Source organism: Stomoxys calcitrans, chromosome 4 (genome assembly GCF_963082655.1).
Source record: "Stomoxys calcitrans chromosome 4, idStoCalc2.1, whole genome shotgun sequence".
Classification (NCBI taxonomy): Eukaryota; Metazoa; Arthropoda; class Insecta; order Diptera; family Muscidae; genus Stomoxys; species Stomoxys calcitrans.
Genome location: NC_081555.1, coordinates 57,626,633 through 57,649,338, shown reverse-complemented (window position 1 = coordinate 57,649,338; position 22,706 = coordinate 57,626,633). Strand labels below are relative to the sequence as shown.

At 38.2% G+C, this 22,706-nt stretch overlaps 1 protein-coding gene across 1 annotated transcript in view; it reads left to right on the top strand.

The window, feature by feature from the left end:
- LOC106087131 (dmX-like protein 2) overlaps positions 1–21,451 on the top strand; it is a 552,769-nt gene extending 531,318 nt beyond the window's left edge. The window contains exon 21 of the mRNA XM_059366477.1: positions 21,153–21,451. Within this exon, the coding sequence (XP_059222460.1) occupies positions 21,153–21,353 (201 nt within the window). The 3' untranslated portion in view covers positions 21,354–21,451. The remainder of the gene's footprint in view (positions 1–21,152) is intronic.
- The last annotated feature ends 1,255 nt before the right edge of the window (positions 21,452–22,706 follow it).

The window sequence follows — 22,706 nt, the reverse complement described above, 5'->3', positions numbered from 1 at the left end:
TGAATTTTTGGTAAATTTCTGCTCATTATCCCAATTTTTAAAGGCTGCTGAGATGGATATTTCAATATTTTACAAACGGAATTTCAAAAAAGATTTTTCGTGCTGGGTACAAAAAAAATTGAAGCAATTCAGTTGTGCTGGAAGTTTTATAGAAGTCATCAAGAGAAGTTTTTAAAATCATTTAATTTGATTTCAATAAAAAATTATTCTCTTGGTAGATCCATATTTGATAACACCTCAATAAGATGACGTGGATCAAATAACACTAAATGTGTTAAATGGTTGTCGATAACTTAATGGTTAAGGTGGTCAGGCTCAAAAAATTTTGGGTGGCTTCTTATATTCCAAGATAGAAGTCAGAAATATTAGATTGCGGTACAGGTTTTTTGGTTTTGCAATTTTATGCCACACATGCCTGATGATGAAATGCTGCATTAGATTAGTCACATTTCACATTCAATAAATCAAATAACATTTATTCTGTAGGGCTTCTTCCAGTATCAAAACCATGTTATTTTCACTTTTCCTTTGGTTTCAATCCGGTATGATAGGTCTCTCAAATGGCATTATTCATTCTAAAGAAATGTTGTTTTATTATTTCTTAAAGTTATATTTCTAAATAAATTGAGTATAAAATAAGCACGTGGAAAATGATAGCACTATCAATTTGATTTGTCAAAAATATATGTAATTTTGTCCCTCGTGTAGAAATTTTGGATATGGAACAAAATTCATATTTTTTTTTGAGTAGAAATGGAACAAAATTACCTCTGAATATCTCGAAAACTAAGGGAGATGGGTGAAAAAATCTGAAAGAACGTACCTTAAAATCTTAGAATCTGATCCTAAATCAAAAAAGTCAAAAAAGCGTATGGAACAAGATAGCATCAGGCCGACAAAATGTCTGGACCATTTTTACCGCTCAGATCAACAGGTAAAAAGTTGTGGACTTATTTCCAATGTTTTCGTCGTTTGGCTTACTGTGTTTGTTTTAAATCAAAAGAATATCGAAATGCTTTTTTGTAACGAGTAACATATTTCGGCGAATCACAGCTTTGGTCGATGTGCGTGTCTGTTTATAGACGCTCATTACTTTGTGAATTTTGGGAATTCAAACATATACATCGGTATATGTTTGCCCATCTCTTTTGTGAATTCGTATTGGAAAATAAGTTCAACGAGTAAAAAATGTGTGGTCAAACAAAATTGGAAATTGATATGATAAATGTATTGGGCTAGGCCCAGACAACAATTTGCCCAATATTAAAAATTTGGGCTAAAATACAGTTTATGCAAAAATCACAAAAAATCTAATGTTTTGCATTAACATGTTTATAAAATAACCCCAGTTTCGTAATTTTGGTAATACCGTAGAATATCCGGCTTACATTAGATCTTCGTTGTTCATCTCAAAACATTCCATTATTGCGTGTAACTCTGAATCTTCTAATTGGCATTTCTTTATTTTGCAAACATTTAAGGTAAGACCATATTTTGTGCGCATGCCACATTGATCAGATATCCATAAACTACTAAGTGTTCCACAGTGTTATTAGCTCACAAGAAAGTAAATTTGCCTTAATTGTGAGAACTAAAAAGCTAAGGATTTGCTTATAAGTTATGGAATTGTGGGTTAACCCAATAATTTTTTTATCAAAAAGGGCACATTTCGACATAATTGTTAAATTTTTATCAATAGTGTTAAAAGCTATCAATATTAACGGAAAAATATCAATGCACTCAATATTTTGTTGTTTGCCAACAAAATTCCAACAACTTCCAAAATTTTTTTATTTATTGACCTCTTTGATACTAACTAGGATAGGTTAGGTAAGGTTGAAAAGAGGCTGCAGATATTAATCCGCCCCATGCCACTATGGACATACACCTAAGTCAGTAATCGGCTTGTTATGCGCTCTTAAAACTAAAAAGTAACCTCTAAAAAGAAATTTTAAAGCTAGAAATTCCCTGCTACTTACAAAATCCTTAATTGTTTTCAATACCACTCCCCTAAGTTGGATCATGTCTGATTTTGTGTCTCCACCTAAGTACCGGTATCTGTTGGATGCGAAAGCCGGGCAATGACAAAGGAAATGCTCCAACGTCTCATCATCTTCCCCGCATGCCCTACACATGCTATCACTTGCCGCACCGATTTTATATAAGTGAGCTCGTAGTACTATGTGTCCCGTTTCAGTAATAACCTCGTCTTCTCACGATTTAGATCCCTCCATAGGATTTGGCCGTCCTACCGACCGTTTCGCTGTCGCACAATGTTGCATGCGCATTAGTCGCCCAATCCCTTAACTCGGACGGCGTCGACCGGAAAGTCTTCGGCTTCGACTGCTAAATCATCTGCCCTTCATTTCCCCTTACTCCGTTATGGCCCGGCACCCAAACGATGCGGATTTTCCCATCCTCAGAGAAGGCGTCAATTTTTTACACTGAAAGACCGTTCGTGACCTCACCGTCCTGGTTGCTATTGCCCTTGTGGCAATTTTGCTGTCGGTAAAGATTTTCACACTCGACATCCTCGTGCCTGCAGGACCGTATTATGGTCAGGCAGTCTAAAACAGATCTCAGTCCCTGAGTTCTCAATGTAAACCCCCAGGCCCACTCTGCCCTCTAGTTTTGATCCATCCGTGTAACATGATCTTCCAGATGGCAATACTAGGGTTCCGTCAATCCAAGACTGTGCCGATGGCAGCAGTGCCTCGCACTCGACTTCAAGGTTTATCTTAGGTATCCGATCGGAAACCTCTTCCCTTCATTCCAGGTTTGCTACCATCGCTTTGATTATACCGCGATGGTATGAGCTGCTCTCATCCTCAATCCATTCTCCCATCGTCTTAAGTCTCATAGCCGCAGTGACTGCCTCACACTTAATTTGTATGTCAATGGGTCGGATGTCTGTATGGTCTTGGTCTTATCACGCTGTAGTAGAGCCAGTGGACTATCCTAGGATTCAGGGCCCATTTCGAGCCCACCGCCCGTTGACATAGTGGCTAACATCTGTGAGCCTTCTTAGTACGCTTTTGAATGTGACACTTCCAATTCAGTTCCCTGTCCAAGATCACACCTAAGTATTTGACTCTGTCAGATATCGAAATCGTCTTATTGAGGAAACGTGGTGCGCTAAATTGGCCCACCTTCGTCTTCCTCGTGAACAGGCATATTTCAGCCTTCTCTGGGTTAACATTGAGACCTCTGGGTCTAGCCCAGTCATATGCCATATGCAAGGCCCTTGCGGCCCTTCTGCATAGCTCGTTCGGATCCTTACTTCTTAGAAGTATTATAACATCGTCGTATCGTGCGTAGCAGACGGGTTCAAATCCCTCCTCAGTCAGCATCCGTCATTTATGGTGGTCTTATATTTATGCCACGGGACACACAATTTATCCACCTGTTCCTTAGCATATGGTTAATCCAGTCTGTAAGGACTGGGTCCGCCCGGTACTGGTCTGAAGTTTGGATCAGTTTGTCGGTCCGCATATTGTTAAAAGCCCCCTCGATGTCAATGCACACCGCCAGTGTGTACGTTTTGGCATCGAAGGATTCTTCTATATTATGCACAACTTCGTGCAGGGCAGTCTTCACCGACCTTCCCTTGACATAGGCTTGCTGTTTGTATTTAAGCAGTTCGCTGGATGCCATACTGTCCACAATACGTTCCATGGTTTTGAGTAGAAAGGCCGTAAGGCTTAAGGGTCTGTAGGCCTTTGGTGTCGCATAACTTGCCTTGCCGGTCTTGGGTATAAAAACCACTCTTGCCTCCTGCCAGGCTTTCGGAGTATATGCAAGTCCTAGGCACGCTGTGAAAACTTTGACTTAATGGTATGAAGGTCCTCAAGGATTCCTTCACCATATATTCCGTTATTATAAACCTTCGATCAACGTCATTATTCAAAGATTCCGGTGTCTCCGTGAGTCCCTTCGTATCCTGTTGTAAATGGGGTTTCATTAAAAGCCTCAAAGCCTCCGTTGTCTCTGCTCTCACTCCCATGTTGTCTACTTAAGTTTTAGTTGGACATGGGTTTTTGAGAGAAACTTTTTTATCAAGGCGGCGTCATTAACGCTATCGACCTGTTCGCAGAAAGGCTTCCAGGAGGCAATTTTGCCGCTCTGGTAATCTTATTGTATTCCTTGAGCCGTGTGGAATACACATCCCAATAAACTTCCACTTTTTTACGACGTACTCTGTTAAAAAGTCTGCGGACCTCTTTCCCAATATTGCGAATATAGGTGATGATCTCATCGTCTGCTCCTTGTTCTTCAGACTGCATTGACTCCCCTGTTACTGCACTGCCTGATGTCATCGTTTAAGGTTCTTTGCCTAGTCTAGTCTTCCGAATTTTTATAAAGTCGGTAATGGTTGCATCGTCGGGTCCCTGTTCGTTAAGCTGTATTGGGTTTCCATTCCCTGTGCTGCCTGATGTTTCAATACTAGGAGCTTTGCCTATCTTAGCCTTCCAAATCTTAAGTAAGTGGTCTTCTTGGGAGTAGGTGATGGTACCATCATCGGCTCCCTGTTCGTTGGGTTGCTGCGTTGCCTAATGTTTCAACATTAAGATATTTACCTTTCCCAGTATTCCGAATCTTTAAGTCGGTGATGGGTCCGTCATCGGGTTCCTGTTTGTTAGGATGTGTTGGGTCTCTCGCCACTGCACTGTCTGATATTTTAGTATTAGGATCATTGTTTCTCCTAGTCTTTCTTATATTGAGAGATGCCGTGATTGTCTCGTTGTCGGCCCCCTGTTTGTTGGGCGGTGTTAAGTCACCTGCCACTGCACGGCCTAATGTCGCAGAATGAAAATTTCTGCCTATTCTAGTCTTCCCAATCTTGAAAAAGACAGCCATGCTCCCGTAGTGCGTCATGCCATTAGTCTTAGCCAAACTTGTCACGGAGACCTCATCAATGCCAACCACAAAAAGAGTTCCTTCCACCTTCTCTTCCCTGTGGAAGACCTCCCACTTATCTGCGACCAAACCTTCGTTTTGCTTGCCCCAGAATCCCAACATGCGTTCCGTCGCAAATATACTACCCCATTCCTTGATGAAGACCGTAGCCTTTGTGAGCTGGGGGATATCCACCTTTCTCACCAGGACGAGCTTTGCGCCCTCCCAGGGAGCGTGAATACCTCTGACGAACTGTTTGACGGCATCAACACATTCCTCCGACGCAAAACGCAGCGTAAAGATGTCCCCTCTAAACTCGCAGCTCATCATTTGTATGGATGGACCCTCTACAGAGTTCCACACATGTCCAAAAATCCGATCGTTAACCAGATTTTCCACTTGGGACCGATGATCTGGTGGAATTCTACCGGATGCATTGCGATATTGATGACTGCATAATTCAGCTCATCTCTGTTGTGCTTCCTTACCACTCTGGCGTAAGAGGACGGCTCTTACCATCCTCAGCGACCATCTTCCCCTTCCGTGATGGCTGTGACCTCCTTTTTAAAATGACAGTCCTCCATGAAGACTCAGGGGCCGTGCGCGCTTCCTTCGTTCGTGTTCCAACTTTTGTCCTCCGCTGGACACTGCCTGGAGTCTCCATTGCGGAATTGCTGGCTTGGATTTCCCAGAGTACTCGAAAGCGGGGAGCTCTTTTTCTTCTTCAGTATTTTAGCAGTGTTATGCTCTTCGGGAGATCTAATTCTTTTTCCAGCTTCCGTAGAAGTGCTTGAAATGTCAGTTCATCCCTTCCAGCATCCTGCATTTTCGCCCGATTACGCTGCCGGTACATACTCTTCTGTATCCTTCGTCATGCACTGGATCGCTTTTTTTTCTGCTTGTGAGCTTAGCAAAGCCATCGCTCACTTCTGCCGTCATCCCGATGACTTATCTCTCGATTCGGCTGCGATGACTGTTTCATTGACACCGTCGCTGTCTGAATTCGAGCCCGAAACACCACCTTTGCTTAAAGGCTGGGGACGAACTGTGCCTCCCTCTGGTTTATACGTCTCTTCTTGATTTCACCATTTTACAGGCTTCATATAATCCAATAATTTCAGCTGTGTAAACGGAGGTGTAATTAGGCAAAATTGCAGAGGTAAACACCTTATCCTCTGTCGTAACACTGAACGATTTATAATGTTTACTTTTAGACCCATCGGTGTAGATAAACTTTGAACCACTGTATCTTTCCTTCAATTCATCAAATCTAGGGTAAATGTGTTGGGATGTGTGCCAGATTTGTCGTGAGCGCACAAAGAAGTGTCGATTTGAATTTCGTGTCAAACATCTGCCGATGGGATCTTTGGTGTCTTCTTTGATGATCTGCATTTCTTCACAATTTGCTGAATAGGTGAATTTCTACTAAAAGTTAGGCTGTTTGAGAACCAGGTAACTACAGCCTTTATTAGAGTTTCAAAAGGTAAGTTCTGATAACAAGTTGTTTATTCGGGTACTTCGAAATGCTCCAAGAGTTCATCTCAATGGTATAATAACTATCATTTTGATTTTTCACAGTTTTGATGCGCTTGATGCGCTTCCATATATTAGCAGCGGGTAGACAATTTTTGATATAAGAATAGATTTTACTTTCGACATTATTGAAGTTATGTTGCAACTCATTCTCATAGAAGAAAGCCATTTAATAATACCTAATTACCTGTGCAAAACCGATGTTAGCCTATCTATATGGGTATCCCATCGATATTTGGAGTTAATGTACAAACCTAGAATTCTCATAGAATTAGCCTTCTCCAAGGGGTGGTTGCCTGTAAATATACCAGCTTGGCAGTTTCCTAATCTACAAATATGTATAGATTTGGCTACAGAGAGAACAGCGCCAGAGTTATAGCACTATTCATCTATATCACCGAGAAGTTGCGACAAATCAGTCACAGAGTCTTTGTCTCTTTTGTTTTCAACCATAATGTTGAAATTGTCGGCTCATGCTTCGAATTTTATCTCTTTATAGGGCGAAATTACAGGGCATAGGCTGTTGTAGGCAATAAGAAATTGGATCACCGAAACTGGCATACCCAGTGGTATACCATTATATAATGGCCGAGGTCGGGAATAGGCACTTTTGACTCGTGTGACTATTTTCCTATTCGACATAAAATTCAAAATATATTGGATTATTTTTAGAACAATTTTCTACCATCTTAGCTGATTGTATACCAATCTTGTCGAATGCTCTTTGAGTCCAGTGAGATTATCGACATATGCCACCGTTTCGATAGATTGCTTGTTATAACAAAATCCAAGAACAGCAATGGGTCAGTGGTCGATTTTCCTCTCTTGAAACCAATCTGAAGAATATTCAGTAACTTGTATGATTTATGTACTACCATAATCTGTTGGCTATTATACGGTCAAGAAGCTCAGATATGCATCCATTAAAGGAGATGGGTCTATATGACTATAATAACTACTGCCATACTCAATTTGTACTGCTGAGGTAAACCCGGGTGTTTTCCCTCATAACTTTCCTAATGTACCTAAGAGTTCAATAAATGTTATTATAATCTCTATTTAGTTTGTAGCCAGTGAATTAATATTTTTTTATTCTTTCTTTAGTCTATAGATTACATAATCCTTACAGACTAAATTATAAACTTAATAGTATATATATGTACAAATACAAATATATAAATAATTTTTGATTAAATGAAAAAACAAAAACTATGTATTAAGGCAGCGTAAAGGGTCATTGTTTGCATAGTTCGATGTCAAAAATCTTAATTGAAGCAGCTGATAGTTACGGGATGGTCTAAAAGGAACATTTATATACATTCTATTCAAAATTATATCAGAGATTATTTTGCCTTGCATAATTTTGAGAAGGAAGATAATATTTATCATTGTACGCCGGCTTTTTAATGTAGGTATTTTAATTAAGTTTAATCTGAATTCATAAGACGAAAGAGCCCGAGGATCCCAGCCACGCCCCCTGAGGGAAAATAAATGAAATTGTTTTTCGACAGACTTTTATATTTTTGCCATAATTTTTTTTTTTATTTTTTCTTCTTGGAAAATCTTTTTGAAATTATTGAACAACCAGTAGTACCAACCATAATAACTGGAGACTTCAATAGCTGGTACACTACGTAGTGCTCTAGAAGTATTAATAACTACTAGTAAAAAGGCATTAAGTTCAGCCGGGCCGAACATTGGATACCCACCACCTCCGGTATATATGTAAACCATCTTTCATCAAACTCCGGTGTAAATTGCATATCTTATGTCCCATAGCAGTTATATCGAAATATGTTCCGATTTGGACCAAATACTAATAGGTACAAGTCATTGTTCAATTGTGTATAACAAAATATCGGTCTTTTTGGTAGCTTTATCTAAAAACAAACCGATCTGGACCATATACAACATGGATTTCGAAAAGCCTAACATAAGTCACTGTGTCAAATTTCATATAAATGCGCCTTTTTTGGGGCCAAGACTTTAAATCCAGATATCGTTCTATATGGCAGCTATATGCAAATCTTGATCGATCTAGACCAAATTGCAGAAATATGTGGGATTAACTTAACTCTGTCCCAAATTTCGGCAACATCGGACAGTAAATGCGCCTTTTATGGGCCCAAAACATTAAATTGAGAGATCGGTCTATATGGCAGCTTATCCAAATCTGGTCCGATCTGAGTGAAATTGAAGAAGGATGTCGAAGGGCCTAACACAACTCACTGTCCCAAATTTCGGCAACATCGGACAAAAAATGCGCTTTTTATGGCCCCAAAAGTTAAAACCGAGGGATCGGTCTACATGGCAGCTATATCGAAATCTGGACCGATCTGTGCCATATTGCAGAAGTATGTCAAGGGGCTTAACTTAACTCATTGTCCCAAATTTCGGCGACATCGGACAATAAATGCGCCTTTTATGAGTCCAAAAACTTAAATCGAGGGATCGGTCTATATGGCAGCTATATCCAAATTTGATGCGTCAGTCCCAAATTTCAGCAAAATCGGATAATAAATGTGGCTTTTATGGGCCTATGACCCTAAATCAGAGGATCGGTCTATATGGTAGCTATATCTAAATCTGGACCGATCTGGGCCAAATTGACGAAGGGTGTTTTGATCGATCTAGACTAAATTGTAGAAATATGTGGGCTTAACTTAACTCTCTGTCCCAAGTTTCGGCAACAACGGACAATAAATGCGCCTTTTATGGGTCCAAAACATTAAATTGAGAGATCGGTCTATATGGCAGCTATATCCAAATCTGGTCCGATCTGAGTGAAATTGAAGTAGGATATCGAAGGGTCTAACACAACTCACAGTCCCGAATTTCATCAAAATCGGAAAATAAATGTGGCTTTTATGGGCCTAAGACTTTAATGGGAGGATCGGTCTATATGGCAGCTATACCCAAATCTGGACCGATCTGGGCCAAATTGACAAGGATGTCGAAGGGCCTAACTCAACTCACTGCCTCAAATTTCAGCAAAATCGGATAATAAATGTGGCTTTTATTGGCCTAAGACCCTAAATCGGCGGATCGGTCTATATGGGGGCTATATCAAGATATAGTCCATTATATCCCATCTTCCAACTTAACCTGCTTATGGACAAAAAAAGAATCTGTGCAAAGTTTCAGCTCAATATCTCTATTTTTAAAAACTGTAGCGTGATTTCCACAGACAGACGGACGGACATGTCTAGATCGTCTTAGATTTTTACGCTTATCGCACAGAACTTAAGTGTGCACAGAACTTTTCGACCATAGACCTAACCTTTTGCAGCCCTACTGTTGCGGCACAGCCCGAACGGAAAGTTCTTGATGAACTTTATGGCAGTGACCACTATGCAATAAATATTTCTCTGTTTAAGGACCGAACTAAATCAGTAAATACTTACGTGCACATACCACGTTTTAAGATAGAATAGGCAAATTCGGATTTATACCGCGAAAAATGTATGACCATGGAAACACAGACACCAATAAGCGACCATATAAACAAAGAAGCAGCAAATATGTTAAAAATACCAAAACCATCAAAATTTCACAAGAAAGTTCCATGTTGGACCGGAAAGCTAAACGCTTTAAGTATAAGAAAAAATAAATTATGGCAAAAATATAAAAGTCTGTCGAAAAACAATTTCATTTATTTTCCCTCAGGGGGCGTGGCTGGGATCCTCGGGCTCTTTCGTCTTATGAATTCAGATTAAACTTAATTAAAATACCTACATTAAAAAGCCGGCGTACAATGATAAATATTACTTTCCTTCTCAAAATTATGCAAGGCAAAATAATCTCTGATATAATTTTGAATAGAATGTATATAAATGTTCCTTTTAGACCATCCCGTAACTATCAGCTGCTTCAATTAAGTTTTTTGACATCGAACTATGCAAACAATGACCCTTTACGCTGCCTTAATTCATAGTTTTTGTTTTTTCATTTAATCAAAAATTATTTATATATTTGTATTTGTACATATATATACTATTAAGTTTATAATTTAGTTTGTAAGGATTATGTAATCTATAGACTAAAGAAAAAATAAAAAAATATTAATTCACTGGCTACAAACTAAATAGAGATTATAATAACATTTATTGAGCTTTTAAGTACATTAGGAAAGTTATGAGGGAAAACACCCGGGTTTACCTCAGCAGTACAAAGTGAGTATGGCAGTAGTTATTATAGTCATATAGACCCATCTCCTTTAATGGATGCATATCTGAGCTTCTTGACCGTATAATAGCCAACAGATTATGGTAGTACATAAATCATACAAGTTACTGAATATTCTTCAGATTGGTTTCAAGAGAGGAAAATCGACCACTGACCCATTGCTGTTCTTGGATTTTGTTATAACAAGCAATCTATCGAAACGGTGGCATATGTCGATAATCTCACTGGACTCAAAGAGCATTCGACAAGATTGGTATACAATCAGCTAAGATGGTAGAAAATTGTTCTAAAAATAATCCAATATATTTTGAATTTTATGTCGAATAGGAAAATAGTCACACGAGTCAAAAGTGCCTATTCCCGACCTCGGCCATTATATAATGGTATACCACTGGGTATGCCAGTTTCGGTGATCCAATTTCTTATTGCCTACAACAGCCTATGCCCTGTAATTTCGCCCTATAAAGAGATAAAATTCGAAGCATGAGCCGACAATTTCAACATTATGGTTGAAAACAAAAGAGACAAAGACTCTGTGACTGATTTGTCGCAACTTCTCGGTGATATAGATGAATAGTGCTATAACTCTGGCGCTGTTCTCTCTGTAGCCAAATCTATACATATTTGTAGATTAGGAAACTGCCAAGCTGGTATATTTACAGGCAACCACCCCTTGGAGAAGGCTAATTCTATGAGAATTCTAGGTTTGTACATTAACTCCAAATATCGATGGGATACCCATATAGATAGGCTAACATCGGTTTTGCACAGGTAATTAGGTATTATTAAATGGCTTTCTTCTATGAGAATGAGTTGCAACATAACTTCAATAATGTCGAAAGTAAAATCTATTCTTATATCAAAAATTGTCTACCCGCTGCTAATATATGGAAGCGCATCAAAACTGTGAAAAATCAAAATGATAGTTATTATACCATTGAGATGAACTCTTGGAGCATTTCGAAGTACCCGAATAAACAACTTGTTATCAGAACTTACCTTTTGAAACTCTAATAAAGGCTGTAGTTACCTGGTTCTCAAACAGCCTAACTTTTAGTAGAAATTCACCTATTCAGCAAATTGTGAAGAAATGCAGATCATCAAAGAAGACACCAAAGATCCCATCGGCAGATGTTTGACACGAAATTCCGATTTGCAACTACCCACGACTTCGACCACTGATATACATAGAAACTATCCCCCTGACTTTAAATACTGCTCAAATCGACACTTCTTTGTGCGCTCACGACAAATCTGGCACACATCCCAACACATTTACCCTAGATTTGATGAATTGAAGGAAAGATACAGTGGTTCAAAGTTTATCTACACCGATGGGTCTAAAAGTAAACATTATAAATCGTTCAGTGTTACGACAGAGGATAAGGTGTTTACCTCTGCAATTTTGCCTAATTACACCTCCGTTTACACAGCTGAAATTATTGGATTATATGAAGCCTGTAAAATGGTGAAATCAACTCGTCCCCAGCCTTTAAGCAAAGGTGGTGTTTCGGGCTCGAATTCAGACAGCGACGGTGTCAATGAAACAGTCATCGCAGCCGAATCGAGAGATAAGTCATCGGGATGACGGCAGAAGTGAGCGATGGCTTTGCTAAGATCACAAGCAGAAAAAAAAGCGATCAAGTGCATGAAGAAGGAGACAGACGAGTATGTACCGGCAGCGTAATCGGGCGAAAATGCAGGATGCTGGAAGGGATAGAACTGACATTCCAAGCACTTCTACGGAAGCTGGAAAAAGAATTAGATCTCCCGAAGAGCATAACACTGCTAAAATACTGAAGAAGAAAAAGAGCTCCCCGCTTTCGAGTACTCTGGGAAATCCAAGCCAGCAATTCCGCAATGGAGACTCAGGCAGTGTCCAGCGGAGGACAAAAGTTGGAACACGAACGAAGGAAGCGCGCACGGCCCCTGAGTCTTCATGGAGGACTGTCATCATTCCACATCACGGAAGGGGAAGATGGTCGCTGAGGATGGTAAGAGCCGTCCTCTTACGCCAGAGTGGTAAGGAAGCACAACAGAGATGAGCTGAATTATGCAGTCATCAATATCGCAATGCATCCGGTAGAATTCCACCAGATCATCGGTCCCAAGTGGAGGATCTGGTTAACGATCGGATTTTTGAACATGTGTGGAACTCTGTAGAGGGTCCATCCATACAAATGATGAGCTGCGAGTTTAGAGGGGACATCTTTACGCTGCGTTTTGCGTTGGAGGAATGTATTGATGCCGTCAAACAGTTCGTCAGAGGTATTCACGCTCCCTGGAAGGGCGCAAAGCTCGTCCTGGTGAGAAAGGTGGATATTCCCCAGCTCACAAAGGCTACGGTCTTCATCAAGGAATGGGGTAGTATATTTGCGACGGAACGCATGTTGGGATTCTGGGGCAAGCAAAACGAAGGTTTGGTCGCAGATAAGTGGGAGGTCTTCCACAGGGAAGAGAAGGTGGAAGGAACTCTTTTTGTGGTTGGCATTGATGAGGTCTCCGTGACAAGTTTGGCTAAGACTAAAGGCATGACGCACTACGGGAGCATGGCTGTCTTTTTCAAGATTGGAAAGACTAGAATAGGCAGAAATTTTCATTCTGCGACATTAGGCCGTGCAGTGGCAGGTGACTTAACACCGCCCAACAAACAGGGGGCCGACAACGAGACAATCACGGCATCTCTCAATATAAGAAAGACTAGGAGAAGCAATGATCCTTATACTAAAATATCAGACAGTGCAGTGGCGAGAGACCCAACACATCCTAACAAACAGGAAGCCGATGACGGACCCATCACCGACTTAAAGATTCGGAATACTGGGAAAGGTAAATATGTTAATGTTGAAACATTAGGCAACGCAGCGACAGGAGACATCTTCCCCGCATGCCCTACACATGCTATCACTTGCCGCACCGATTTGTGCGGCATATATATATATATATATATATATATATATATATATATATATATATATATATATATATATATATATATATATATATATATATATATATATATATATATATATATATATATATATATGTTGCGTTGCCTAAAAAGTAATTGCGGATTTTTTAAAAGAAAGTAAATGCATATTTAATAAAATTTGGAATGAACTTTATTCAAATATATAATTGCCATTTTGTTCGATAACCTTTTGCCATCTTCCTGGCAAATTTAGTATTCCACGCTCATAGAACTTCTGGCCTTTATCTGCAAAAAACTGAACCAAGTGCGATTTTATAGCCTCATCATTGCCGAAAGTTTTACCATTTAAGGAGTTCTGCAAAGATAAATGGTAGTCTGATGGTGCAAGGTCAGGGCTATATGGTGGATGCATCAAAAGTTCCCAGCCAAGCTCACTCAGTTTTTGGCGAGTGACCAAAGATGTGTGCGGTCTAGCGTTGTCCTGGTGGAATATGACACCTTTACGATTGACCAATTCTGGTCGCTTCTCCTTGATGGCTGTATTCAATTTCTCCAATTGTTGACAGTAAACATCCGAATTAATCGTTTGGTTCCTTGGAAGCAGCTCAAAATATACCACATCATTCCAATCCCACCAAACAGACAGCATAACCTTCTTTTGGTGAATATCAGCCTTTGAAGTGGTTTGAGCTGATTCACCATGCTTGGACCATGATCGTTTTCGACTAACGTTGTTGTAAACAATCCATTTTTCATCTCCAGTTATGATTCGTTTTAAAAACGGATCGAATTCATTGCGTTTAAGGTGCATATCGCAAGCGTTGATTCGGTTTTTAAAATGAATTTCTTTCAATACATGTGGTACCCATATTAAAATTGACGCCAAACAAACAAATGTAAACAAAATTTCGCGCACTTTTTTTCTAAAGCAAGCTAAAAGTAACAGCTGATAACTGACAGAAGAAAGAATGCAATTACAGAGTCACAAGCCGTTGAAAAAACTTGTCAACGCCTACTATATTACTACTATATTACCGACAATTACTTTTTGGGCATCCCAATATATACAATATAATATATTTTTCAGATAGTTCATTTATATATAAGAGAAGCTGCTATCATCTATTTGATATTTTGGTTTGGTTTTTCGCGTATTTTGAGATCGGTAGCGATTCTTTTTCAATAATATGTCTTCCGTGTATTAATATTTTATGTACAGAGGGAGGCATATGAAACCAAGGGTATAAAAGTATTCGGAAATAATTATTCCCAATGTTTGTATTCCCCGAACCTGTCCCCGTAATATCCACTTAAATACCCACTAGTGTTCTTAATTCTGTTCAATATATATTTTGGTTTGTTGAGCAATTTCTTTATTTTCGCCACGAATTCGCGTATTTTGAGATCGGTAGCGATTATTTTTCAATAATATGTCTTCCGTGTATTAATATTTTATGTACAGAGGGAGGCATATGAAACCAAGGGTATAAAGGTATTCGGAAATAATTATTCCCAGTGTTTGTATTTCCCGAACCTGTCCCCGTAATATCCACTTAAATACCCACTAGTGTTCTTAATTCTGTTCAATATATATTTTGGTTTGTTGAGCAATTTCTTTATTTTCGCCACGAATTTGCCAACTTTTTATTGGTATTCTGTAGGCGATATGAATTATAAACTCGAAGCACCGTATCCAAACATGAAGTGTCGATAATCCATATTAACACAAATGGTTTCGTAGCTGTCTCAGTAGAACAAAATTTAGATTGTTCATCGTTTTTGGTGTTGACCCACAAAATCCGCAAGCCACTGATGATGATTCCGCTATAGTATTAATAAATTTCCATAGTATTAAATAATTTTCCCTAGTTGAAGAAGGCCGATTATTTTGCCATAGTATTGCGCATCCTCTTGTGATTTGTTTAATAAATGCCCATCGATGGTTCCAGTATCGGAAACACTGAAATGTTGACGGTAAGTTGAGTGTCCACTGCTACCGTTACATCCCCATTTGTATATTGCTTTTATGCGCAGGTAAACAGTCATGAGATCCTCAAAAGTTATTGAAAAGCCTTGTATTATACATGTAACTGTATGGTTTGCGAGACGTATCGACTGAATTTTCAGATACATTTGTGTCACTGGGGTAACACTCCGTTTGTGTTTTAGCCACCATATCATAGCATGGATAAATATTGCAATTTTGTTCGTTGGCATCATGTTGCATTAGTTTATATGACCTTTTGGAGCAATCACCATCAATATAAAGAACTAAAGCTTCCTTGTATACGGAACAGGTGTTTTTTATTAACTAATTTTTTATTAATTAAAACATACCTGTTAATAAAAATAATAATGCAAATCTTTTTAAAAAATTAACTTGTTATACCCTCCACCATAGGATGGGGGTGTACTGATTTCGTAATTTTGTTTGTAACACCTCGAAATATGCGTCTAAGACCCCATAAAGTATATATATTCTTGATCGTCGTAACATTTTAAGTCGAACTAGCCATGTCCGTCCGTCTGTCTGTCGAAAGCACGCTAACTTTTGAAGGAGTAGAGCTAGCCGCTTGAAATTTTGCACAAATACTTCTTATTAATGTAGGTCGGTTGGGATTGTAAATAGGCCAAATCGGTCCATGTTTTGATATAGCTGCCATACAAACCGATCTGGGGTCTTGACTTCTTGAGCCTCTAAAGGGCGGAATTCTCGTCTGATTTGACTGAAATTTCGCACATAGTGTTTTGATATCACTTCCAACAACTGTGAAGTATGGCCCTAATCGGCCCATAACCTGATATAGCTGCTATATAAACCGATCTCGGGTCTTGACTTCTTGACTCTCTAAAGAGCGCAATTCTCATCCTATTTGGCACAAATTTTGTACAACAGCTCCTCCCATGGCCTTCAACATACATGTGCAATATGGTCAGAATCGATCCATAGCTTGATACAGCTCCCATATAAACACATCTCCCGATTTCGCTTCATGAGCCCCGAATCGTACTATAATTTGATATAGCTGCTCCTCCGTCCTAATTCATTGTACTTTGTTTGCCTAAAAACAGATACTGCGTAAAGAACTCGTTTTTTTTTTTGCTGTCAACAAAATTGGACTTGACAAAGACACAAAAATGTTGATTGAACATCCTGCAACATGTGCTAAGATTAAGTGCTCACAGCTGCGCGAATATTAGAATCAAAACAAAAAGGAAAACAAAAAAATAGTTGTTATTGCTTATATTTTAGAAAAAATAAATAAATCTAGCCGAAATCTTAATTGGGCATATCGGCCACAGTGAGGTAGTTGTGCTCACTATACTTCCGGCAGTTAGTACTACATATAAAATCTTCACATACCACTAAAGAATTCGGAAACCTAGGCTCGAATCCCCCGGCCAGCCAAATTTTTTTTGTTATTTGTTCTTTAAACTTATTTAAGAAAAGTCGGCTTAAAAAATATGTATTTCCTCTTAAACATTCTTTTTAAAATGGTTTCTACACTTTTTTTTATTTTAATTTTAATTTTATTGAGAAACTTAATTGTACCATAGTGCTTATTGTTCTTGTATCATCATTAAGAAAATGATGTCGGTAGGCTAGAGGATGCAAGAAAGACTACCAAACATGACATCATGAGTTCAAATCTCTCCTCGACCACCGACAAAATTAATAGAATTAATTTTAAAGCGTAATAAGTCGAGGGAGAAAAACCCGATGGAGAGCAGCAGCAAGCAGAAAAGAACGACGACGCACGCTTGCTTAAAGCAAATTTTATTTTTGGAAGCATAACATAAACTAGACAATAAACTCAACACCAACTTTGGTTTTCACAACAGCAAAAAAATTGGTTGAGGCAACAAATCTTTTTTCTGGGTGTACAAGAGAGCCATTGGGAAAAGTTCGTGGTTCAAACCGCGTGTCATGCACTGGATATATAGTTATCAAATCATCAGATGCGCAGAATTTAATGCTACACCTAATGGCTCTGGACATTGTGGCTAGCAAATTGCTGCGAGGCTAAGGGACCTTTTTCTTTGGACATACAGCGGCTACGGATCAATACCCGATGTTCCAGGCAGATTGAATTACACACTGCCTCTGCCGCTTTTTGATAAAAAGGAGTGACAAGGTATTTTTTTTATCAAATAACCGGTTGGAAATGCAATATCCGTGCTAATAAAATGTGCGTAGACTTCTATGCGGTTGTTCCAAATCTACGCGACCAGGTGGGTTTTGGGGTTACTCTGAAGGACTAGGACGGGTCATATCGAGAAGGTTTTTTGACCTCTCTCGAGTGTGAATAAAACGAAATGTAGAAATGGTGGAGTGACTATAATATAATAATACAATTTTTGCAAAATTGCTTATCGTGAATATGAGTTGAATACATAACACACGTTAGTTCATGATCTTAAAAAATCGGGTGATGTATGTAATGTTTTCTTAAACTTATTTCTTTCGCAACCGCTCACACTAGTTAAAATGTTTTAGAAAAATTGCATTTTTTCACACTCCAACATAAATGTTATGGTGCAATATTGTTGCGATTTTTTTTTCCCGCTTTCTCTGCGGGACATTTTTTTAAATTAAGAAATAATTAAAAATCATTTTGCTGTTCCGAGATTCAAACTCGAGACCTTTGAATTGAAAAGCAGAATTACAACCTCTGTGCCACAAAGCTCCTGCCCATTTTATGTCAAAATCTTATTTTAACCTTGACTTTTCCTTACGAAAAAAGCATGGCCATCTTTGATGAAAAAGAGTTTGAACATGTTTTCCTTTTTGTTGTTGTTAGAAATATGTAAATGGGAAAATAGTGTCGAATTCAAGCAATAGTGATGTGGATGAATGCGTAGAGCGTTTGTTTTGTAAACGAAAGTTTCTTGGTTCAACTCAAGGTTGTGACAAAAGGTAAAGTTTTATCAATATATAATTGCAATGTTTCATATTGAATTTGTCTTCCTCAAAACAGCTGAGCAATTGATAGAGTGGGGATGTGAGACAGGCGGAACTAAATGGGTTGTATAATTAAGACGTGTTCGCCAATTTAACTGAATTCTCTGAAAAGTTCGGAAAAAGTCGATTCTTTTCAATAATTTTACCATTAAGTTAGTTTTAATGCTCGTTAGTTATATTATAGCTGTGGGTTTAAAGTAAACTAATAATATGTAAAAACAATTTCGTAGCTATTATGAAATTATGGAACTAGTAACGAGCTTATGGGAAGTTAAATATTTTCCAAATTCAGTTAATTTTATCTAGTGTTGTGGTGCAAAATTTTTTGAAAACGATTTGCATATAAGTTTGTTACACTGTTAGGTCCATAATACCTATCGCTGGCAAACGTATTTTTGAATTCAAAAACTGCCCTCGACTGTCGTAGATCACTCAACGTGATGACTGACGTTGTGGGCTTTTTATGGCAATCTGGATGGTTCAAGGGTAGGAACAACAAAGGATTCCCCTTCACTTATTCTTATAGTATCACAATGGATGAAAATGTCTAAGTGAGCCAGACTGCCATTTAAACCTAACCTATTCTTCAAGACGTTCTTTATTTCGTACCACATTTCATAATTCCAGCAGTTCGTGCTGGGCAAACTTTCACCATTCCGTACCATTTTACCCACCCAAACCCCGTCTTATTTAGTATCAACGATCCAAGGCCAACTTTCGTACTGCATTTCATGATTCTACCTTTACCCGTTCGGGCTACACAGTGAGGCGGCAATCACGCGGCTATTTTATATATCAAAATTGACAAACGAAATATAAAGACATTTGGAGATTGAAAATCACTGAATTTTGTATGTTAAAAAACATTTGCATTTTACGGCCATATTCATACAAAAAAATTATTACGGGCTTTAAATCTCTTTTTAACTATTACACACTTCTTACTTAAATAACTGATTTTGAAATTTCTTATTCACAAGCACATAATAACAATCACACAACTATTGGACATTTTTAGAGTTGTTTTTATGTGGTAGTTCTGGTATCTGACAATGATATACTGTTAGTAAAATAGAAGGAAATTATTTTCCTTTCAAATTATTGATGCTAGTTTTAAGATTTCTGTAAAAGCGTGCGGATTTTAACCTCTACGGGCATACATCTAAGCCCGTAAACGGCTTGCTGCGCTCTCTAAATCATAAAAAGGTAATCTATACGAGGGTTTCCTTTTATATGTCGGGAGTGGACAGCCCTTGTGTTGCAATCTGCCAACTGACGGCTCTATCGTAAAGCTTGACATTTTTCAGAACGTTTTGACAAACGAGCGCTATTTGAGTTGTTTACAGTACCTATTCCTATGGCCGGACAAATTTAATTAAATCGTAAACATTTTCGTGCAATTAGTTTTTAAACATTCGACGTGGATTAACTCAACAGCAGTACATCGATGAACTTAATTCAATTTTTGGCGATGAAGCTCCATCAAGGACCAGTGTTTATCGATGGTATGGTGAATTTAACCGAGGTTGTAGTTCACTCCAATACGAATTTCGTGAAGGTCGTCCAAAATCAGTTGATGTTCCAAAAACCATTGATACTGTGCGCAAACTGATATTGCAAGATCATCATATGACCTGTCGTGAGATTGAGACAACCTTAGGCATTAGTGGAACCAGCATACATTCAATATTGCATGAACATTTGTCCGTCAACCAAATTTGTTAGTGTTAGATTTCACACAATTTGTCAATCGCTCAAAAAAAGGCTTGTATAGATTGGTCGTAACAAATTGTCCAAAAATACAAAACCACTGCATTTTTAGAGCATTCAAAACATCGATTTGATGAGTCATCCGAAATATAGTCCTGACTTGGCACTGAATGACTTCTTTTTATTTCTTTACGTAAATAAAATGAGGGGTCAACGTTTTTCGACACCTGAAGAAGCGGTTGATGCGTTCAGAATACATGTTTTGGAGATACCTCAATCAGAGTGGCAATAGTGCTTCGACAATTGGTTCAAACCCATGCAAAAGTGTATACATCCTAATGGAGGATATTTTGAAAAACAATAAAGCAATTTCAATTGATTAGTTCTTATTGCCTCCGCAACGCGTTCTTTCAACCTGTTTAAAATTCCGGCTAGGGAGGTGTCGACATGATTATTTTATTTGTAGCCAAAGTGAGAGCAACTCCGGGCCCGAAAACAGATCTCCTCTTCGCAAATGCTGAGTGAGTTAACATATTGAAAATTGGCGAGTAAGCTGACACACAATGATTTTGTTTAAATGACTCCTAAATAGGCTTAGAAATAGAGAAAAGGCGCCATATAAATTTAAATTTTTGTCGGGTTTGGCGGAAATTTGGCACATACAGTACACTTATGATCATTAATATTCACGCTCAGATAGATCCATTAATATCCATTAATCCATTAATAGAAATAATCTATAGTGGTGAATTACCATGATTTGGCCCGGCCGAACTTAGCGCGATATGAATTGTTTCGCATTCATTTGTATAGGTTTATGCTGAAAATCTTAGATGAAATAGTTCGGTGAATTGTATTATTGAATAAATATATATGTATTAAATTTATATTCTGAACCCATTTATAATCAATTAAATGTTTGAATATTTTCAGATTTGGAGCCTCAACCAATTTACGCTGATAAAAGCGTTTTCTGGGGAACATGCTAAAAATAGTTTCTTCAAACAATTTGGACAAGGTGTCAGCCAAATTCAAATTGATGCTTATGGCAGAATATTTTCCTGTGGCTCCGATGGATGTATGAAAGTTCGGCAATTATTTGAAAAGGACACTATTGTTCAAACTATGTATTAAACAAATGACGTATATTAATAATTGTTCTTATTTGTTAAATGTTCAAAAAACCGATAATTTTAACAATAAATAATGTGTTACATAGTAAGTAAAACATATTTAATTTGAATTACATGTTTTGTAACAACACAGAATTTATATACGTTCGCTCAAAAAAAGTGAATGGAAATTTAACTAAATGGGAGTAAAATTTACATGATTTAACTCTTAAGATTTTTTGTCCCGTTTGGTGTACGCAATTCTTTATTTTGGGTGTATGCGTGTAATAAAATCAAGATGAAATTTTCATAAGTTGGGATATCTGAACTCAAATTCAGCATGTTTTGAACTAAATTATAAGGAAAATTCTTAAGCGTTTTAATATCAATCTCATACAAATTTGAATAATGATTGTGGCGATTCAAACGTAAGAGAAATGGTTATTTACTCGCTAGAAGCTGACATTTAGACTACAAAGGAATCAAATCAAAGAAATATTCGAAAATAAAACCGAATATTTTATTTCGACTTTAACATTGCCGGCCACACTGCAACATTGAGGCATGTTGTAACTAAACTAGACTATAACTGCGAAAAAAAGGTATAGTGCAATAAGTGAGTTTTAGATTAATTTTTTTTCACAATTCTACACTTAAACCTAGTACGATGGGTCAAAAGGAATACTGTAAAGCCAGAAGAGACTCTCGCGATTTATTTCAGGCCAGAACAGACTTCGCATCCACGAAAAGAATAACGAATGAACCAGAACGAACCAGAACGAACCCTGGCGAAGCCACGAAAATATTAAATAGTATGCCAGTAGAGATCCTGGCAAAGCTACAATACACTTCGTTCCACGAAAAAAGCAACGAATGGGCCAGTAGGGACCCTAGCAAATCAGAAAAAAAGACTTCACGTTCACAAAAAAAAAAAACGAATGGGCCGAAAAGGACCCTGTAGAGCCAAGAGAAAGACTGTGGTCGAAATACCAAAAAGCGATGTTATACGAAAACAAAGAGCGGGTTGGTCAACAATCCAATTTAGCTTTAGGTCGCCATGCAATGGCGTTTTCCTATCGAATATTTGTGCCGAAGAGGTAATTGATGCTTCGGGTTAGCAATAACCCAATTACCCTATTTTGTGTTATTAACGAGCCCGCCACATTTGGTAAATAACTATTCAAAAGTATTTTCGGATGCAAATCTGCTCCTAGCAAAACATCCACCGGACGTGGTACAATAGATTCGGGTTAGACAATTGCAGCTGTAGTATTAGAGAAAGTGTGTCTCTCGTAACCGTGAAGGTTGGCAAATCACGTGAAATGAATGACAGGACCAAAGTCGTCATCTCCAAGACAATACAAGAGTCAAGCGG